The sequence below is a fragment of the Melopsittacus undulatus genome, chromosome 9 (assembly GCF_012275295.1).
Source record: "Melopsittacus undulatus isolate bMelUnd1 chromosome 9, bMelUnd1.mat.Z, whole genome shotgun sequence".
Taxonomy (NCBI): Eukaryota; Metazoa; Chordata; class Aves; order Psittaciformes; family Psittaculidae; genus Melopsittacus; species Melopsittacus undulatus.
In genome coordinates this window covers 17,301,426-17,324,211 of record NC_047535.1, presented here as the reverse complement: position 1 = coordinate 17,324,211, position 22,786 = coordinate 17,301,426, and the positions used below count along the sequence as shown (strand labels likewise).

The 22,786-nt window shown below is 40.3% G+C and overlaps 1 protein-coding gene across 1 annotated transcript in view; it reads left to right on the top strand.

The window, feature by feature from the left end:
• The first annotated feature begins 973 nt into the window (after positions 1–973).
• Positions 974–22,786, top strand: part of TJP1 (tight junction protein 1) — a 74,768-nt gene continuing 52,955 nt past the window's right edge. Inside the window, exon 1 of the mRNA XM_034066457.1 lies at positions 974–1,127. Coding sequence (XP_033922348.1) covers positions 1,095–1,127 — 33 coding nt within the window. The 5' untranslated portion in view covers positions 974–1,094. The remainder of the gene's footprint in view (positions 1,128–22,786) is intronic.

The following is a 22,786-nucleotide window of genomic DNA, read 5'->3' as shown; positions in this document are numbered from 1 at the left end:
TTGTGTCTTTATTGCTTTTATCTCAAGAACAGAATGTACAATTAGGAACTTGAAAACTAATGTCCCGCCCCTTCAAACAATAGACAAACACAAAAGCAGGTTTGAGCCCTCGCTGATTGCCATCCCAGTTCTGCAGCAAGTTCTCTGTGTAACTGATTCTCTCCAAGAGCTGGCAGGACCGAACGCAGAGGAAAGCGCAAATATTAACTTAGCCGTTCGTGCTGAGCCACCCCGGCGCTTGCAGAGGAGCGGCGGCCCGGGTGTGCACGCGTTCCCGGCGGCAGCCCCCTCCCGCCTCCGGTGCGTGTCCCTCCCTGCGCGGCGCGGAGCAGGTCCATGGGCTAGTGCTGGCGCGGTCCTCGGCCTGCTGCGCTCCGTGCGTTTCAAACCGCCCCCCGCGTTCCCATGGGCTACGGTGGGCCGGCAGTCGCTTGGACCCCGACCGGTGCCCTCCGCCCCAACCATCGCGCGGGGGAGCCCTGAGGCGGGAGAGGCCTGCGGGCGCTTCCGCGCCGTGCGGCGGCTGACTGGGACGGCAAGGCCTGTGACTGCCGCTCCACCGCCGTTCGGAGAACCAGGGACCGGCGGCGGGACGGAGGGACTAAGGTGCGGCGGCGGGGCGAGGAGCTTCCTCCTCCCCTCCGCGGGTGTGATGGGCCGTGCCGGCAGTCAGACATGTCAGTGGCTGCGCGGGGAGAAAGGCACGCGGCGGCCGGTCCGGGGGGAGGCGCGTCGCGGGATCTCAGAAGGGACGGGAGAGCCAGAGAACAGCGGGACCAGGGCCGCTCAGGCCCCCTGTACCCCGGGAGGGCTCAGCGGGACCCGGGGTGCCAGGCGCCGCTGATCGCCGGAGGGAGACCGCACTTTTATTGAACTTGAGCCTCCGCTCCCCTTTCTTCTTTCTTTCTCACTCCTCCCCCGTCCCCGCCCCTTCCCCGCCGACCTCCTCTTCCTCCTCCCTCCGCACCCTGGGATGTTTATTCGGGCAGCTGCGTGAGGCGCGGGTGGCGGTGGGGAGATTCTTTCCCCCTCGCTCTGAGTAGCTGTAGGCGCTCACATATTCACTTGTACTCCAGGGGAGAAAAGGAAACAAAATGTCTGCCAGGGCCGCGGCAGCTTCTGCCAAGGTAAGTCTCAGCTCCGGGATGGCGACGCTCCTGCCCCGTTCCGATCCCAGCGCGGTTTTGGTGGTGCCGCCCTTCAGTCGCTTGTGGCGCCGAGGAGCTTGCGCCCCGCCGAGCCCGCGCCTAGCGGCGGCGGCGGCTTCCCTCGCCCACCCCTGGAGCGCGGGCAACCGCGCGGCAGCTCGGCCTGAAGGGGGTTGGTGAGGCGGGCAGGGGCCTCCCAGCCACTTTCCCTGAGTGCCCGGCGAGACTGCCGCGTGTTGGTAGTGCCGAGAGAGCGCGCCGGTGGTCCGCAGCCCCCCGGCACGGGGCTGCTGCCCGTCCGCCTGTCTTGCCTACCTGTTGGTCTGGCAGCGGCGCCCGGCTGGCTGGCTGGGGAGCGCCGCGGTCGCAGGGCCCTAGCGGGGGTACGGGTCCGCGCCGACACTGGGCGCGCTTCTTACGAGCCGGGCCTTGCTTGGGCGGGGGCTCCCCGGCCCCCGGGAAAGCCTCCCGGTGGCGGCCGGAGCGTGCCCTCGCCGGCTGCGGGGCAGAGGCGTTCGGGCGGGCGCCGCCCGCGCGCTGGGGCAGGCCGTGCCCTTTTGTTCCAGGCTGGAGTCGGATAGTAATTAGGAAAGGTTCAACCGGGAGAGGCCAGTACTGCAGGATTTTTCTGTAGCCGCTGAATCAGTTAGGGATGATTGTTGCTGACATACGGCAAACAGACTTGAGGCGGCAGTAATCCTTTAGAAACTTGCACTGGTCCTCCACCTGATCTGTAGGTGTTTATGGTGCAGGTGCACGTTGCGGGGTGTGTACTCTGACCTCCCCTAGCACTGCCATGGCGGTGAGTAATGCCAAACGTCCCCGAGGGAAAGAGGTGGAGCTAGGAATGCTCAACAGGTTATTTCTTCTTCGTGTAAAATTAAAGGTTTGCTTTGAAACTAGTTTGACTTCAGATTTCCAACTAATTTCCAGCAGTGACTCCTAAATAGGTGTCCTGGTTTCAGTGTGACAAGCTCCCATAGCGTGTTAGTTGGTGTGTTGCTGGAGCTCTTGGCTTTGTGGTGTTTGCTCTCAGTGAAACTATGTGGTTTCGATCTGATGTCACTTTCTGGTATGCACTTACTCAGAAATGATGTTCGGCAGGCTGAAGCAAAATACACACCTTACTGCATTACTACTGTAAAGTTCACTGAAAAGTTTAGCGTTTCCTGAAATGTTAAGTTACTGGTAAATTTATTGGCTGTAAGATACTGTTGGCTGTGGTGATTTTATCAACTCCCAAGTCTTAATTTTACTTTCAGGGTGTATTCAGGGCAACTTTGTCTTCCAGAGTGAGATTTAAAAAACTTAAATGCCACTGTTGACCCGCTGAGTTTCATGTCCCTTTGTGCTTTCAGAGTTTCATGTCCCCAGATGTGCTTTCAGATTTAACATGGGCACACATTCAACAATAAACACACCCAGTTGGAGAAGTAACTTATTTTGGGTAATATTTCAAACTGGCAGTATTACCTAGCTCTAGAGGCAGATAAAGCATACATTCCTCCCCTGCTCAAATACATTTATATTTATAGGACTTAAAGATAAGTGTTCTTCTTGCTTCTAAATAGTGTTGTGTTAGAATCCTGCTACATGAAGAATTGTGAGAAATTGTGAGAAATTGCATCAGCTTAAGCTTTGCCAATTTTTATCTTGTATAAAATCGGGGTGCAAGATTCTCCCAGTTTAACATACTTTAAAAATGTAGCTATTCTGTGAGGCTGTGGAAAAATACTGCCTTCCACGTGTGCATGCGCTGTCTTAAAAGGTTTTTTTTTTTTAAATACAGAATAATTATATATTTTGATTGTGAACTGGTGTACAAAATGGTGTAAAATTGAAAGTTGAATCTTACCATAGCAGTTATTTGAAACTACTTCCTGATGGTGTTCATGTTGCACTGGTGCTTCAAGCATGTATACAGTATCAGCCAAGCTAATTATACTGAAAGGTATGTTAATTTAAGGATGTTTCAGACTAGTCTCCCTTATATTTAACTCTTCACTGGTATACTTTCAGATTTTATAAAGATTGGGTATATGAATAGCACCTCTTAAAGGAGGAAAAATAATTTGCAAGTTCTGTTTGAATTCTTATGGTCTCTAATAGCTTTTTATCTAAGTTATGCCTTAGATTTTTGATCTTGATCACAGGTATGTCTTTAGATACTAGGATCTCATGTATACAGTTCACATGAATTTCCGTGTTAAAACAGAAATGCTTTCAGTTGCTGGGTAGCATTTCCTGGGCTTCTGTTCATGTAGTTTTAATAGTTGGGGGGGGGGGGGATTGTAAATATTTTAGAAATACTAGAATATTCGAACACTTCTGTGTTCAAGTTTCAGATCTTGTTTCATTCTGTCACCCTTTCTGAACATGGTACCCAGTTTCTCATTTTTGGGATTATAAAACATTACAAAAACCTCTGTGAATGTTTTTCTCTTAATATCTACTTAACATACTTTTTAGCCTTGTGGGCCTTATGTCCATGGCCACATTTATCTTGGCACACTTGACCAGAAGAGAGCTAAAAAAAAAAAAAATTAAATTCTTGATTAGCTGAGTAATTTGTGTTCGTACATATGGAATTCCTGGGTGGTATGATTGATTGTGTTATGCTGTATTATCAACAATCTTTATGCTAGCTTCCACTGCCCTTCAGTTTTGGTTACTTTTTCCCTGTTATGCTGTAAAAGGATATGGTTTTGGGTTTGGTTTTTTTTTTTTTAACTTTTAAATGGTTGCTGTTTGTAGTGTAGGGTTGATAATGGCAAGAGAAATCTTGCTTGCAAAATGTAAGGGGCCTAATTTCTTCTGATGTCTTTTTGAACAGTACTAATGGATGCTGTGGGAATGATTGTGTCAGGGTATTAGTAACGAGATGTAAAAGTTTCCACCTTTAAGCTGATAGTTCAAATGCAGTCTACATTTGTTAAAGAAAACAAAACAAAAAACCCAAACGCAAACAACCCCAAAATCCAAATAAATGCTTTAAGTGCTAACTGTGGGGACAGGACTTAATATAAAACCCTTTAGCCATTTTGAATGCTCAATATGAATGCCCGAGACTTCCTTCTAGTTTTCAGTGTGTAAAGAATGCTTCCCAGTCTTTCACCTCAGTCCTGTAATTAATTAGATACTGGGGTTTTTTGTAACCATCTTCCTAGCTTCAGGCAGTACCTACTGTCTACCACTTTAATCGGGAGTTGAGAATTTGATCACGTTAACAGTTCAAGACTTCCTGACTGCAAAGACTCCTTGGTTTCCTCTGCTAGAGGGATTGACATGTAGTTTTCATAATACGGGTTACAGTTCTACCCCAAGTCCAGCTTAGTGTATTTGTTTCTTGTAGAGGACATGCACATGCCGTTAATGTGTTTTTAATGTGTTGTAATCTCAGTGAAATTTTTTCTTTTTCCCTTTTAAGTCTATGTGAAGTTAATAGATCAGTTCACAGGCTGTTGGTGAGATTATTCAACTGTAACAACAAATATGTATATAGAAAGTGCATTTGGGGAAGTAACACCAAGCATGGAAATAAGCTGAGGATTTGTTTTAACATCAGAACCTTCCTTCTACTTAAAAAAAATAAAAATCCTGTGAAATGACTGCATTTGATTTTGATAATGTTCCATTAAGCTGTATTTGGACCTTAGGAAATACTTGTAATGTTTTGTTTTCAAAGAAGAATTTATCTGTATGACTTAAATTTTGGGTTTGGATTTTCTTAAATTCTTCAACAGTTAAAGTTATGACTATAGAGAGCTTCAGCTATCAAATGATAGCTTAAGTGCATTTTTCAGTACAAATTTTACTGTGAGAAGAGCCATGAGCCCTGCACACTCTGTAGTCATTATGAAATGTATTCTGGAGCTTGCTTCTGGTTTAGCATCCGGCACAAAGATTACTGTAATGTAAACAGAGCTTGAAATCTGACTGTGCCTGGGAGTTGGTTCCACCTATGGAGTGGAAAATCAGTAAGACCTTATCAGTGACCAGGTAACTGATCTTTGTTTCAGGGAAGAAGTCTAGAAATGGGTTGTTGTATGTGAGGTATTTTAATGTGCACGTTTTACTGCTGTATATGTAATAGAAGAGTAGAAGTTGACCTTCTGTTTATGGAAAAAAAATGTCTCAAAGCATTGTACTCTGAATTGGTGCTTGAAGTCAAGAGTGGTCATTAAGCTTGAGTGTATGTCCATGTTTACATTACAGTGTACCATTGCAATCAAAACTTTGGGGTATGAAAACTTGTGAAAATCCTTATGAGGACCTCAGCATAAGATGCTAAGTAGAAAACAGAATTACAACTAGTGAACTATTCAAGCCATGGATTATGCTCACTACTTGGGGTTTATTATTTGAAATGTTCTGCAAAAGTATTGTTTATCTCTGGTCAAAGCGCTCATTCAAAAACTTTGTATCAGAGTTGACATTCTGAGCAAGCAGCCAATTGTTCACCTGTCACTGGCTGTGCCAATAAGCTTGTACTGTGGCATAGGACCTTTTTAGTTCTCCCATGCTCTGTAACCAGAGGAAAAGGGAATGCCTTGTGTGTCTCAGGGAGGGGGTGGGGTGGGGGTGGTGGAAGGTGGAGTACAGTCACAGTGTACAGTGGAGAGCATAGAGCCATATGTATGTATGTCAAAAGTTATAGTCCCAATGTTTGGTTTATTAACACACTATCAAATTTTAAGTGTGTTTTTTTTTTTTTATTCAAGAGGGGTATTATTTGAAGCAAATGCTTATTGTTAAGTTTATAGGATGTCTAAAGTGATGAAGTCTGTATAGCAAACAACCCTCTAGTTAAGAAAGGCATCAGTCATTTATATTGCCCAAATTTTTCTGGTTACCATAGTAAAATACAACAAAAATAATTATCAGACTATGCTTGGTTGTTTTCTCAGGCGAATATATCGCTAATGACTTCTTCACTGAATGTACTGATTAAGCAAACAGCCACAGGCAAGTCTTAAAATGAATTCTGTGATTCTGTGCAATGTATTTATGCTGAGTGCAAGAAGTCCTGAAATGAAAACATTGTCTTGTCTTATAATTATGCTATTTTAGGGACAGATTATTCAAATATGCACTGTACACTCATAAATGGTAGGGGTGCCCTTGTTTCAGAGGGTGGTGACTTACTGTAGTGAGGGATCTAAGAAAATGGAGGAAGAAATTAATCTCAATGCTCTGAGTTCTAGTATGGGTCCTTCGGATCCTGCAGAGTAGCAAGCCTTTCTGAAGCCACAGGTGTGGTGACTTATTGAGGGGCAGTGGTGTCTGCTTGGTTACTCGTGGGTTTTCCTACTGTGGTATATTCGCAGATAAGCTGCAAGCCCTGTGGGCTGTTTGAACTATGTAGATGAGCTAGTGCAGGGTTGGAGAACTGCCTCAGTGTGAGCAGGATTAGGCACTTCTTTGCATTTGCTGTTCTGAACTTTGTAGGATTTTCAGGAGCTCTTAAGAGTTGTTTCTTGTCTTTGCATATCAGGATATCTTTAGACACTTGGAAAAAATCAAATGTAGGTGGTAAAAAATGAATATATTGGCTTTATGTTAAGATAGTGTTTATTTTCTCAGGCATAAATTGGTGATGTCTAATAGGATTCTTGTTTTCTGATTCATTACATACATGTTCTACCCTCTTGTCGTGGGGGAGGGCAGCCTAAATTCAGTAAGGTGATAGCAGTAGGGGAATGTTGTGTTGGAGAAGTTCATGTTCTTATGAGAAGTGGGCAAGCATACAGTGATTGATTTTGGACTGCATAACTCATCATAAAGTGTTTTGTTAGCTCTCCATAGCAGAGGAAGCAATAATAGAACTTGGTACTGCTCTGGTAGTCTTTTTGTCTCCCCTCTCCAATTGGCTACAAAGTACTGATATGCTAAAAATAGAAATTGAGCAGAAGTAGGCAGTTTCTTTGACCTGTAGTTCCGTGCCTTTTTCTATTAAATACTGCCCTGAAGAGCAGTCTTCTATATTCCTCACCATTGCTTTTTACATCCCAGTTCTTTCCTAGGAACTTAATTATAAAATGTGCCCCTCCTAAACCAGACAGTAATTAGATTCCAACTCATCCTTTGGGGTTGTATAGGCTGTTCCTTGCTCAATAACAGCATGTTTACCTCTGCTCCACTGGTTGAGCAATCATGTTAACAGTTGGCCCCCATTTTTGTCTGCAGCTTTTAAGTTTTTCTTTTAAGTGTTAGATGGCTCTGCTTCAGCTATTTGCATTCTAGACCGGTGACTGTTTCTTATGATGTATCCAAAGGGGTATAGAATAAGCAAGATGCATAGGGAAAGAGGCAGTGTCTTCTAAACTTGTTAATATGCTTTAGAGCATATGGCCAAGCTTTTGGACATAGCTCTTTTAGAAGAATTGGTGTGGCTGAAAGAAGGTCCATTGCCCTTTCCTAAGAACCTTTTTTCTCTAGACTACAGCTGCTGCAACAGTGTTGTTGTTGCTACAGTATTAATGACTTGGTTATATTCATTATGAAATTGTATGATACAAAAATTATGAAGCAGTAACTTCTGGCCAATGAGACACTGCTCAATTTTCCAAGAAGAGTTTAATAAAAGGAAGTAATAACCTTCAATTACAACTAGGAACAGTAACATAATGAAGCAGGACAGATTGTTGAATTTGAACAATGGTGTTGGGGTTTATATTACTTAAATTACCAGCAGTGGTGACATGTATAAAAGGACTGACCTAGTGTGTGTTGCTATTAAATGATTAAAAAAAAAAATCCCTAAATTTTGAAGTCTTAGTAAATAAAGAGGGGGATATTTACACAGTTGCTTTCAGCTTTATTTAAAATTTAATAGGCTTAGACTATGTCACCTAAAGATTGTGTGTTTCTGATAGAAAGTAACAGTTTAAATTAGTTTAACTGTAAAACTCTGGAAGTGACTTTAAAAGGTGGTGCTTGACAATGTGGTATCATAATTAGTCATTTGTAACTAATATGGGATCAGGATAGTACCTGAGGCTAAGTATGCCAAGTACCATTTATCTGAACAAATTCCAAGGCTCATAATGAATTTGTTATTCATGTTCATTTTAGATGCCTGGCTTCATCAGAATTAAACCTGGGAGAAGGCCAGATCATGTTAACCCTCTCAGCACAGGGTGGTTGTTTAAAAACAGGCTTTTCCTGTCAAATCTGGACTCCCTGAAATCATATTTCCAGTCGGTATTAAGATGTGGAAGCCAAGCTTGAAGGCATGGCTTTTGGACAAAAGAACTTGTGTTTCTTTCAGAATTGAAATTAAGGCCATTGCATACAGGATAAGCCCCTCTGTTAATATCCAAGCTGTGCAGGAATGGAAATTCCTGGAGGGTAATTCTGTATGAGAGAACTAAACTGACTTGCATTTTGTTTGGGATTTGCCCCCCTATGGATTATGTAGACTGGATTAATCTTCTAAAACAGGGAGCCTTTTGCTAGGGAATACAATAAAGGTCTGCAGGTTTATAAAAAGTATACTAATGACTTGAAATAAGAATGTGTTTCTTCTGAATTGGATGCAGTGCTGTAGAAGCCCTCTGTAGTATGCCAACTTATTTTTTCCAATTTTGCTCATGCAGTTTATTGTAGTTTGTTTATTATTGGTAATTAGATGGTAAATGCCCCCTAGAGCTACTTGGGAAACTACTGAAGTTTGAATTAGGGGGTCTCTGAGTAAAAATGTTTGAATACCCTGTCATTATGCAGCTCTGAATATTTAGTCTGTTCATCTTGCAGCTGCTGACTCCTGAATTTTGCATTTCTTAGAGGCAGTAGTACTGTTTAGACTGAAAAATAAGTATCACAGGTTAGGTGATAAGTGAACTGTGAAATGTCATTGTCTTGGGGGAAGTTAGGAAGCTTCTTGACCATATACCACTAGGTTTATTAGAATTTTAGGTTTATTAGAATTTGAAGTTTTTGTTTATGTTGCAGTCAGGAGCAGATCTTCAAGTCATATGTGAAGATAGTGTAAACGTATGCACTGTTATTTTCTGAAGTAAATGGCAGAGGCAATATATCACTGCAAAGTTGCCATTGCCTGTCCCATCCTCCCCAGTTCTTCTGGTATTACGTGTCTTGGCAAGATATGGTCTTTGCCACTCAGTATTTCTTAAACATCTTTTAAACTGAAAATGTTTACATCAGTGTGTTCTCCTTCATGGATGTACCAAGAGTGCATCAGGTGAAGTTAGTCTTCACAAGCAGCAATGATTCAGAAGTAAATAAGCAGACATGTTCCAAATTACTGCAATAGAGTAATGTCTCTTAAGAATTAAGAAGGGGAAGCTAGAATAGCTAGATCTGTGCAGTGCTTATGTTTTTTGAATACTAGAATCTTGAGAATGAAAGGTTGTCATCTGTTTCTCAGGTAGGTTTATTTCATTACCTGAAGAGGCCCCGTTCCTGGAAACGTTCAAGGCTGGGTCAGAGGGGGCTTTGTGGAACCTGGTCTAGTAGGTGTCCTTGCCTATTGCAGGGGTTGGAACTAGACAGTATTAAAGGTCCCTTCCAACCCGAAACATTCTATGATTCACTGGGAGGGAAGATGTGTGTTTGGTTTGTGCGTTTAGTTTATTTTAGTTGTATTTGCCTACTTTTCCTGGGGTTTTGTGCAAATTTCTGCCAGCTAAGCCAAAAGTGAGAACTATGATGGGAAAAGAAAGTTAGGGATGGAAGTGCAAGGTGGTACTTGAAGGAGAATAGAACAAAAGGAAAGAGAGTGCCAAAGGCAGCCAGATAGTTTTTAATTCTGAATCAGCTACTTATCGCCTCTCTTCTTTCTTGCCTCTGCCATCCTGAGGAACAAAACAGAAGCTGAGGTGTCTGGACTCTCCAAATAATTCTTGTGAAACCTTGTGTTGTATGACTAAGCCTTACTTACAGAATTGGCTCCTCAAGACTAACTGCATAGTTGTATTTAAAAACTGCTATTAAAAATAGTGAAGATTATGGTATTGGACCTGACCTCTGAAGGAACCATAATGAAAAGTACAGATGTTTTACTCAAGTTGCAGAAGTATTATTTCTTGTAGCTGTCACAGCACCACATTTGCTTATTTCTGTTTTCTGTAAGAGAGTTGAGGGCAGTGGGGAGAGAAGAAAATCATAAAAATCCTCTTTTAAGTGCCAGAGCAAATAAAGGACAGTGTGAAGGACACTGGGTTTTTATATAGAAATTCTAGATAGTAAGAACTTCCATAGAAGATGGAAGTATTTCAAAACCTATAGGAGTGCAAACTTCACATGAGAAATAACCAGAAATTATAAACAAAACATGCTGAAATGCACCTGCTGCTTATCCTTTTTTGTGCTGCATTTGGGAATAATGGAAATCATCACATGCACTAATTTGGGGTTTCTGCTTCAGTTATAGGATTTATCTGAACATATTCCCAGATAAGTGGGAAAGGGCAGAATCTTGACTATTAGGATAATTTGGCAAGCTATATCCTTTTAAATGCATATCTGTACTTTCTCCAAGTCTAGTGTAGATAACCAACAAAACAAGCATCATCAGAAAGTCTTTGTTCTTACTGGCTTAACTGTTCATATAGGTAGGACCTGAAATACAGGTTAAGTAAAACGAAGAGCTCACCTTTCTGAGAATTTTCAGAGAGGAGGCACTCGCCTAAATGCTCCCAGTTGTATGAAGAGTGATAGTTTGAATTAGTTCAAAAGATAATCACAATTCCTGTGAAAGGGAAAACATTTCTTCTAAATGACATGTTACGGCTTAGGGTGAGTTCTCGTCTTTTCCAGCTGAACAGACTACTTAGGTGGAGGGGTGTAGTTCAGAATTCCTTACTTTCACAATATACTTTCCACTTTCTGGGGAGCAGGAACACCACTCGGTCTAATGGTTCAACCCTCCCCACCCCCTGAATGCTCTGTGAATGCTGGTAGGTAGTACTTTTAATGTTAATAATAGGATTTTTCTTTGTCCATGTTTGTCAGCTTCCTCAAATGTCCTGAGGTTTCCACCTTCCTGATACTGGGGAAGACCTGGGGTGGGGGCTGTTGCATGCTGAGAAGAGCTGCAAGTAGGATTGATAATTAGTGTCAGTTCCCCTTATTCCAAGAATGAAAATGGCTGTCTAGCCAATAGAAACTGCAGCTCACTTTGGGAGAAGGGAGTCACTGTTCCAAGAAACATCTCCACTAGTGCAGTAGTCCCAGTTTCTCTGATGATGCACTATTAGCAGGAACTCATCTTATATTTGATCAAGTGGGTTTCCATCTGAAGTATGAGGTTATGTAATTTTTTTTTTCCAAACATTATAAGCATACTTTTAAGGCCGTTGGATATTGATAATGCTAGAACTGTCTTTTTGGCTGTAAACTTAGTTTAGCTGACAACAATGTGAAATTCTTATCTTGTACTTCAAATTGTGCTGGCATAGTAGTTTAAGATGCAATCAGGTGTGAGATGGCTTTTATACTTGATTGTGGTAGATTTAGATCATGCACTGAACTTCAGATTACATTGACTGTCTCCCTCAAAAAAAAATATCAGACATGCCTGAATTTGTTACTGATAATAAACATAATTCAAACAAAAGCAAATTAGAGAAATGTTGTATGGGAGTTTTCCCTTCTTTGAGTGAAGTAAAATTGAGAATTTTCATGATGTACTTCATGTTTGTCTTTGGTTTTACTCCCTTATATGTGAATCACAAATGCTTGAAGTCACCTAGTGTGAAGTAGTAGAAATAGATTTGCTAATGTGTAGTGGTAGAGTAAGCAGACAGTGGTCTTCTGTGCAGCAAAAAGGCTACATGGGACAGGGTAAAGTAAACCATGCCGTAAGGTGCAAATACAGATAACCTTTTCTATGAGCCTTGAGATCAGGTTGGTGTGCTATGTGCAGTAGTGCATGACAGGAGAGAAGCACTTGAAATCAAATAGCAGTGTATGCTGGTAGCCCAGAAAGCCGACTGTACACTGTGCATCAAAAGAAGTATGTTCAGCAGGTCGAGGGAAGGGATTCTTGGCTCTTGTGAGACCCTGCTTGGAGTACTGCGTTAAGCTCCAGTGTTACCAACACCAGAAAGACTTGGACCTGCTTAAGTTATTCCAGAGGGGGCCACAGAGATGGTCAGAGGCTGGAGCACCTCTGTCATCAAGACAAGCTGAGAGAGTTGGAGCTACTCAGCCTGGATAAGGCTACAAGTGTAGACCTTAGAGCAGCCTTTTAATACCTAAAGAGACCTACCAAGAAGTCTGGAGAGGGACTTTTTACAAGGGTGCATGTAGTGATAGGACAAAGGGCAATGGCTTTAAAGTGAAAGAGTTTCAGAGTGTAGTTACTAGGAAAAAAATATCTTCTCTGAGGGTGGTGAGGTGCTGGTGCTGGCACAGGTGTCCCAAAGAAGCTGTAGCTGCCCCATCCCTGACAGTGTTCAAGGCTGGGTTGGCTAGCATCTTGAGCAACCCAGTCTAGTGAAAGGTGTCCCTGCATATGGCAGGGAGTTGGAACTGGATGAGCTTTAAGGTCCCTTCTAACCCAAGCCAGTGATGTTTCTATGAAATAGTGGATTTAAAATAGTTTGAATCTTACTAAAATCCTAAATAGTCTGTTGGCAACTATATAATATATAGTTACATAATATATGTATAATACTGAGTTTTTAATCTTGTTAGGTAGGTAAACTGGGGTATCCAGTTCTTCTTTTCTAATTCTAGAAAAAATTGAGTAAAGTCAATGGCTCGCCTTGCTTTGCCATGAGTCAATTGCTTGGGATGTTTATAGCTGGCGCTAATAAATTCTCTTTTCTGTTACAGAAAATACCATTTTTCAAATGCAACTGAATGCTTTAGTATGAAACTGGACTTTGCTTTCTCTAGCTTTTAACTTCCAGGACAGGACCTTTTGATCTACTCAGTAGTTTCAGACTTTCTGTGTTTAAAAATTAGTTTTATAGAAACTAACTTTAAACATTTTAGAACATTTGTTAGAAAAAATAAAAAATCCTCAAAGATATTTGGACTTGATAAAATACTATAGACAGTGTTACCAAACTTAGTAAATATTTTTTTTTTCTATCACAAAAAAAGCATGTTTTAATGTTGCATTATTTTTATTTGTATTGTTATTCAGTATTTCCTGGATATACTTACAGTGTAGAGGTTAGTATGAAGCTGACCAAAACATAATGCCTAAAATCTGTCTTTACTGCCCTAGCCTTTCAAGCAGTGTAATTATGTTGCTTCCAAGTGATAAGCCAAGGCAATTTACAGATTACTGGAATGCTTGAAAACACTGACCTTTCAGGTCACTGTGAGCACTCCTATTACGCAGAGATTGCTGTGGCACTGTTGTAATGTGCTGTCCTGTCACATGCTGACTAACTTGCAGAAAGCTTTGATGCAGCTGTTTTAAAAATGCTTTTGCTGACTGATAGGCACTTAGGCTACAGGCTGTGAACAAAGCTGGCTCTCATTCCATGCTTTTAGCCCCCATTTTCTATAACAACACTTCTCCCCTGCTGACTACACACACAGTTCTTATCTGGGCCCAATTGTCGACTTGTCTCCATCTAAATTGTATTCCTGTTAATTTTCACTTCAAAAAATAGTTGTGCATGTGAGAGATTTGGTTTATGCAGAGCTGCTGCAAACAATCAGCCTTGAAAAGTTGATGTGGCTTTAAAGAATGGGTGGATTAGGGGGAGAAAAGAGTGTGTGACTGGGCAAAGCAGGGGAGGGAAGGGATTAAAAAACAGTGGCCCTTTATTGATGTTGACCAGTACAGTTGAGAGTAATTTTCTGAAATGCAGCATATATGAAGTAGAAGCTTGAAGTATAAAGCATTTTCTTGAATTGGTACAAGGACTAGGAAGAAGCCAATATTTCTTTTGAGTATGTGATGCTTAATGGGCATCATACTTGGTAACAATAATGCCAGTAGCTTCGTCAGTGTTAAAAGCATGACTAGAATGTGAATAAAAATGAAACTTGACTTGATTGTCTTTTTTTTTTTATTTAGTCTCTTTAATTTTGTTGTGATGTCTTTGATTTTATTAGTAGCTGCTAGATCAGGTAGTGCCTGACTTGCAGGGATCATGGGAAGAGGCAAAAATAAGTCCAAAAGTATAAGATGTTTAATTCCAGTAGTCTGACTAGAAGGCTACAAAGATAAACTGTTCTTTGCTTGCTGGGGACACTTAAAGAAAATCCATATCCTCACTGCAAATGGGGTGCTGGATGTTTGTGGGAAGTGGACATCTAATTCAGCTATGTCTGTACAGTAAGCATAATAGACCATTACTCATGAAGGGCAAAGCTTACCAATTCAAAACTTAACCTTTGACTCCAGGGGGTGTATTTATATTTAATATAATCTATTGGTTACTTGTATCATTGATTCGAAGCCTGTGTGAGTTGTGTTTGAATAAAAATCCTTTATGTTTCTATTCTGTTCTGCTGAGACATGGGAAATGATTGATATTGTATGTATTTATCATGTATGATGTTTTCTAAATTCCAAGACTGAGCTGCTCTTGTGCAGCATGGCATCATTATCCCTTTGTGTGGAGGGAGTGTAACTACAGGTATTCACCCATGTTTACTGCATTTCTGGTAACTGCAAAATATGTACACCCTCTTGAAGCAATCTCTTGAATGGCTTTTGTTATTTGACTAAATAGTATCTAGTAACAGTGCAGTGAAACACTTGAAGTTCTGGAAAAACGTATTTTTCCTGCTACAGCAATGCAGTGAAGAGCTCACAATGAGTGAGGAATTTATAGCAGGAAACTAACTGAACAGTGTTATTCTGTAGTGAGTATTTTCTTATTGTTTTGGATAAAAATATCTGCACTCTTTGCAGTGAATGGTAGGGCAGGAATGTTTGTTGTATATAGTCAATATTTTTGTAGTTGCACCTTAGCTTCCATAGAGGAGAAAGATTTTCTGTGGCTCAGCTCAACATTTGTTAACCTGGATCTATTTACATGGCACAGTGAGACAGTTGTTGATAACATTAGGGTATCTTTTTAGAGGGTTAAAGTTCAAAATGAATGCATTTGGAAGACGAACCTACAAAAATTAGTTGAGAAGATGCAACTAAATACATGGATACAAGAAGTACAAATTTAGATGTTGTCACTGAATTTAATTTTCTCTTAGAATTTGTGAGAACTAGCATGACTATGAAGGTACGAATATTAAATCAGTCAAGCTTTGGAAGCGCTCTTAAAGTAAGTTTTCTTTTGCTGCTCCATTCTGATTTTAATGTAAAAAGGCTGTACTACAACTGTCTTTGCTGGAAATACTGTTTTATGTTTGATCTCTTCTTTCTGACTTTTTCACTCTGTTTTTTTTTTTTATCCTCACCTATTTAGTCTTCAGGATTTTTTTTTCCAAAGAATACTTTGGATTGAATGATTTCTCTGCAAACCATGGCCTTCTGATAGTATTTTCCACTGAACTGAGTTGTCAGTTGTATTTGTTGCATGTACTGAAGTTAAACTCCTGAAGTTTTCCTACTCATGTAGGAAAATGTTCCTAAAAACCCCACAAAACCCAAACAAAAAAAATCCCAAACCAACCCAAAAAAGATCCCCCAAAAAGTAGCTAATTTTGCACATCTGTAGGTGATTCAGTTGCTTCTTTCTTTACTCAATATCTGGTTCTTGTTGACATTTAACTTGATAGTTTTTTGGGGCAGCAGTTGAATGAACTGTAGCTATATAACCTAGAATAAGCAGGTAATTGGCCAAAATTATACAGGCATTTCAGCTGTTAACCAAGAGCTTATCCAGTTACTTCTTCAGCTGGTTGGATAAAGAGCTAGAATGTCATTCATGCTTTTTCATTGCAAAAAATGTGCTGAGTAAATGAAAAAGACATCTGCCCATTAAGCACAGATGGGAAATACTTGCAAAGAGGTGGGTTTGATGGGTAGCATGTCTGAGTAGTTATGTATAGACTTCTATTTTTAGTCTTTTTGTTTTCAGAGCTTTCTGAAATATTCAATGTGCTTGTCATTTTCACTATAGTTTGGCTAGCAATAATAAAAATGATGATTACCTAGGGAGAAAGCAGCTTCTCAGAAGTCTAAGCCTGTAGCCTCCCTGTTTGTGTTAGTTATTGCATAGTTCTTATTTCAGAGTTGCACTGAAGCCATGACATCCAGTGTTAATTTATAGACATATTTTCGTGTAGTGATTAGTTTTGGATTCTTCACTTTATCAGTCTTATCTGTGCAAATAATAACAACATCCTGGAACATAAGTAATTTTTTCCATTTGTGTGTTTCAAAAAGGTATCAAATTGACTGCTATAAAAGATAATTTCAATGATGTGTGTTTGTATTAGCTACTTAAATTGATAGCTTCATAGGCTGAAAATGAGGGTAGCTCTTTAGGCCTATATAGATAGGGAGCAATCAGTAGTTTAATTGTAATGGCAGTTATCCTAAAAATGTAGCTATGTTCTGCTGTTCAACATGCCAACAGAAAGCTTCTAGTATTGGTTACACTGCTGCTATATCTAGATTTTCCTTGTCAGATGTTCTCAGTGGGTGTCAAACTGCTGCCTGTATTCACTGCGTTTTGCCTGTAGCTTTAATACCTCAGTAGTTTCTCTCTCACATCCTTACCCCTCCCCCCCAGCCTTGTGAGTTCTTTCAGGGTGTGCAAACCTACTTCCTCAATTTTGAGGACAGGTCCGTGAAGGTAACTAGAGCATATGTCATTATGAGCATTACTTTTGGTCATGTTGGATACTTTTTCTTGCACTGATACAAAAGGCTTATGCTAAATGTTAACTTGTGCTGGAGTAGACTAATTTTTTTGGTGAGGTAGGAGTCCCTTAAATGTGTTGTGGAAGAGCAGTGAAGTGAGACCACCGAAGAGCAAAAATGCTGTGCAGTTCAGTCAGCTGTAACTTTTTATCAGGCTTGTTTAGGCTGACTTCCAAGTGCAAACTTCAGATACTACAATTGTGAGCGTTTCAGTGCTTATCACTTGCTTACATGAGAAGCTCAGATTTCATCTTGGAAAAAGTGTGTACCCAGTTCTTATAACAGCAGAAAAAAATCAGTCTTGAAAATGTGGTTGTATTGTATTATAAACATAAAGAAAATGTAAGTAAATCTGAAATACTGCTTTTGTAAACTTTTTCAAAGTAAGACTAATGTTTGCGTATAATATACTCATGCGATGATGTGTACTATGTGGGTATGTGGGACTGTAGATTATTTGAAATAATGATATTAAGATGTTGTGCATATAATGTTCTTCAACAGCCTTACTTCCAGTTTGAAGGAAGAAGTTAAACCCTGCAGGGACTTTGCACCTGCCTGAAGTGTTGCAGTGCTGTTGGTCTCAATATTGAAGTAAATTAAATATGCTCATAAATGATCTGCATTATTGATATGGCATTGTATGTGTTGTCTTTGGTCTCTTGAGAGTAAATATGGCTTGGGAGCACTGACTCTTAAGAGGATGCTGTGGGGAGACCATATAGCAGCCTTCCAGTATCTGAAGGGGGCCTGTAGAGGTATCAGAGAAGGACTTCATCAGGGACTGTAGCAACAGGACAAGGGGTAATGGGTTCGAGCGTAAACAGGGGAGCTTTAGATGAGATATAAGAAAGAAATTCTTTATTGTGAGGGTGGGGAGGCACTGGGACAGGTTGCCCAAAGAAGTGGTAAGTGCTCGATCCCTGGCAGTGTTGAAGGCCAGATTGGACAGAGCTTTGGTCAGCGTGGTCTATTGTGAGGCATCGCTACCCATTTCAGGGGGGTTGAAACTAGATGATCTTCTAACCCTAAATGTCATATGGTTCTGTGACAGTGTACTGTCAAGGAAAAATGACACCAGTATGATAGTCTGTTATACGCAAGCTGATAGTTGGCACATGCTAATGGAATCGTAAAACAGTAGAACCATAGAGTGTGGTACTGAACCCAAAGAAGATAAGTTTTGCTCATGAAAGAGCTCAAGTTTAGCTGTGAAATACAATTGCAACATTTTAATGTGCACCTTCCCCTTCAAGAGTTGTCTCAAGCAGGGAGAGGGTGTGGGGTGTGGAAGAGCTTCTGCTGTTAATTGCTGCTTTTATTATTTTTTTTAAATATTGGAATTATATGCAGGGGGTAAAGAACCCAGCTAAGTGGGATTTCTGTTGTCTTCTTGCTTCTTTTTGAACTTTGACACTCTTCAAGTCAGTGTCTTCTCCTTTGTCAGTTAAAGCCTTAGCTTGCTTTAGAATGTGAAGGTTGAAGAGACAAGATAAACAGATAAAGACATCAAAATTTACACTAAATACTGCCACTTGTTTGTAACCTTTTGTTATTTTCTTAGACTACATTATGCTAAGAATGTAGAAGTTCAATGGAGCTGCTTTCTGTACCAAAAAGAGTGCTGGAGTAATAAAGGGATGAGTTGTCTTAACAAGTGGATATTCAATTTGCAAACTTAAATGTCAGGTTGACTCTTGCAGATTTTTAAGTCTAAGTTCAATGGGAACAGCTTTTAAAAAGGGAAAGTTTGTGCTTGTTTCTGAGCTTTGGCTCAGGTAGTTAGAAGATGCAGTTCTGGTAGAGGCATGATGCGTATCTTAAAATAGACCAGATAATTTCTGCCTACATAGTTTTCTCACCTATTTGAGAATGTGAATTCTAGAATGGTGATACATGGACATGATGCAGTTTTGGTTAAGAATATAATCCCGTGTTCTTGATATGCTTGAAACTGTGGGAAGAGAAGTTAGTGTCATGTGGTTAAAGCTGCTGGTGAGGCAGTTTGTTCCATTTAAAGAGTATATTTTTAATTGCTGATGTAAATACAGATGTAGCTTTGTGACCCTTTTTAAGGTTAACCTTCTTCGGCTTTTTGGGTGTGGTGCTTTTTTCCTTCGGAACTGTGCTTTTAGTTTTACTTTGTCATTTTCTTTATCACCCTGAATATTTTACTGGGGAAGCAGGTAAAGTTTAAACTGCAGAAGAAAGGTCTTCAAGCTATTAGATCTGGAAGATGTTAATTTTTGGCAATTTACAAAGGTTTCTAAATTTGATAATTTTTACATAAAAATGCAGTTCTGGTTCACCTACAGTGGTCAGAGAATTTTAAGTCTACTAAGTGGCTCTTCGTGAGAAGAGGATGTTTACCGGTTTTGAAGTTCACTGTTGTACTTTGTATGCATAAATGTAACATGCTGCTAGGGGAGTTCTGATCTGGTTAACAGTTAATGCTCTTCTGCATCTCTGTTAATTCCCTTTCCCTTCCTGTGCTTTGATGTTGCAAACAGGAAAGGAAAAATTCTAACTGTATCTCTGTTGGATGGGAAAAGACATGATGGTTATGTACATCTGGATACCTACAGAGTTTAATTTGAAGTCTGTGTAAAACTTCTTATCCAGTAATTACTCTGTTGTTTTGTTCTAGTGACTGCAGCCAGTGTTTCTTCTACCCTGGCTTCAGAAGGGGAGGGAAGGGAGGGTGTTGTCTCCTGGCTCAGTGAGAAGTGGCCAGAGTACTTCTTCAGCCTAGGATTCATAGGAGTTCATAGTTACTTGTGGGGGTAGGAATGCAGTTTACAAAAGTGACATGCCCCCCAAACCTCAGGACACACTGTTTTTTAAAAATAGCCTGCTTTTTTAAGCTTAAATTTAATATTTGCTGATTTGCATTCAACTTCTTTTAAGATGTCTGCAAATTGGCAAAAGTTGTGAACTACTGGTATAGAGAAAGGCAGTGGTGGGATTGTTGCCGATAGGACATCAGAGGATTGTAGTCAGGGCAGCTGTTGGTGCTGGTGGTATCTCAGGCCTGCTTTACAATGGAAGTAAAAACATGTTTCTGGCTTATTTTGGGTGGCACGGGCATACCTGTTGATGCTGTGTGTCGTTTTAAGGGAAGGGAAAGAAGTGTGGAAATGTCTTATTGATTCTTCCTTGCTTGCTGATTCTTCTGGAGCTAATGCTGTTGGCCATGGCTCCTGAAGAAAGAGATTACTTAAAGGGAAAGGATAATAAATTAGATGGTAAAAAAGCATGCACATCTGTTTAAGTATTGCTTGGGTAACAGTGAATCTTCTTTTTCTTTCTGAGAAGAAACGTCCATATCCCTCAGATATCTTATAGCCAGGATTGAGCTTAAATTAAAGTCCTGCTCTATAACTGGCTGTGGATACAGAATTGTTTGTTGCAACACTATAAAGCAGCTAGGGCTATGAAAGTAATTGCATGTGTGGTGTTATATGTGCTTCTACAATCATAGTCAATGTAACCCACCAGAGAAGACTTATATTTGTTACCTGCTTTTCTTGCCTGTGCCTTTTCCACCTCAAAAAAGCCATCACCAATGCCAGACTGAATTTTTGATTCAGTTCAGAGCAGCTTTGCAAGTAAGAGACACTCTGCCCTGAGGATAAGAGTAGCCTCGAGCTTAGGCTTTGGATGCTCCTTAACCCTTTGTATATTCAAGCAGCAGCCTGAAGGCTGCTGTTTCTCAAAAAAAAAGCTGTTTTATGGCTTACACTCATTCTGACAGAGTTTGCTTAGAGTCCTTTTGCTGCTTTGTCTTGACTCTGCATCACTGTTGGACACCTGCCTAGTTGGTTCACACAACTTAGTGAAACAACCCATCTTTTTTTTCTTGGACCCCATTCACCCTTTTCCAGCACTCCTTTGAAACTGAACTTTAACAATCACCTCACTTTTTCTTATTTTAGTGGATAATTTTAATCAATTTATATTATAAAGACACAAAGCAAAAGGGTGCAAAGGACTGATGAAAATGAAACAGTTAAATGAGTTGTAGGAATATGCTCCTTGGGATTTGGGAGTTCATCTGTAGGTCTGTGGGCTACTGAATGCTGTGTAATGGCTTGGTATAAAACAGGAAAGGACTTGTCTCCTCTCCTGTACTGTATTGTTTAGAATTTAAATACTGGTAGTATTGACAAACATTTTTTTATATGTGGCTTTTTTTTGGTTTTTTTTTTTTTGTTTTGTTTTTATTCTGCATCTTCAGATTACAATATTGCCTGTTTTGAGTTAGTGCTATATTACTCAGTTTTGTAACTGGATTTAAGGGCAATTGTAGCATGCTACTTGTTTTTTCTTCATCACTTAGTTAATGTGTTAGCTTTAGAAAATAAATTTTTCAGGAATAAAATCCTGGAGCAGTCTCATGTTGTGCATATAAATAGGGAGACTATTTTGAAGTGAAATGTCAAAGCATACTAAATTGTGCCTTCTTAAACAGATGCCTTTTTCCCTTCTTCAAGGTATATGTTTTGGAAAGTGAGGTTAAAGTACTTAATTTCATGGTCAAGTAATAGAAAGCTAGTCATTCTTAATAGGATGGGGATTGTCTTTTTTTGCTGAGGAAAAATGTTTTCTCCACTTCCCAGGTAAAAAAGTTCAAAAATGTTTTCCTTGCTGGTAGCTGAATAATCCTTTCAGACACACTAACGTTAATCACTACTGTAGCATTTGTTACCTTGTCCTCCTGTCCAAATCTGACCTTGCCTCTGACCAGGAGTGTATTGCAATGCTGCTATAATTCTCATTTCCTCAATTGTTTGCATTGCATTTTCTCCCCTCTCCAACTTACTAACACTGCACTTTAAAAAATGACAAAGATCTTGTGTTCTGTTACACACTTTTTACACCAAACTCTCTGTTTGACTCCTTACTCCAGAGTTATTAATACCTTTCTAACCAAAGTCACTCTTTGACAAGAGCTGTAATATCTAACATTTTTCACCATTTTCTCCTCCTTAAACTCCCTCATTATTGTGTCCTTTTAACTTAGTTCTTTGAATGTGTAGAGTTGATGTGAGTTTAAGAGTTATGGTGTGCTCTGCAGATGTGCTAGCGGCTGTGTGACTGCTAAAATTGAATCTTCTTAACTGATAGTTATACAAATTGGGAGTGTGGAGAAATGCCACCTCTATATGGGTGGTTGTTCAGGGTAGGGAAAGACACTTAAACACACAAATTCTTACTAGAAATGGTTGGTTGAAATTCAGAGGAAGAAATTTTGTACCTGTAAAAAAAAAATCTTACTACACAAAGGGACATACTTATTCGTACTGAGATTCGGGGTGTATGGGTATGTGTGTGTGTAGGTATCAGGGGGAAAAAGCCCTGTGGAACTGTGCAGCTGCAAAAGTAGTTGTCATCTGTCCTGACCAGGCAAAAGGTACCATTTATGGGGTTGGAGTACCTGCATTTAAAATCTTAATGTTGGGATTTGGTAAGTTAACCATAAGATGTACTGCTGTGGCTGTATAGGCTTTAAAATACAACAACAAAAAACAGACAACACTTCCCCACCACAGAAAAAAACCCCACTTTTCACTGCTCCCCCCCAAAAAAAAGTAAAAAATTCTGAAACGAAACTATTTGCAAAATCAACCAAACAAGAAAAACCCCAAAACCCTAATGCACCAAACATTCTAAGGAGACATTAACCTATGTGTGCTGTTGTTCTCTTGTGAAGCTGGAAGATGGCAAGGCCATAACTTTGCATCTGTACTTGGCTGTCATACAAGGCTCTTAAAATCATATTTGTATCATTGATACTTAAAAGTTTTGAGTAGCATCTTGGGGAAAATGAATCCTGCTCTGTCCTAGTGGGATGGTATTTGCCTATCCTGGG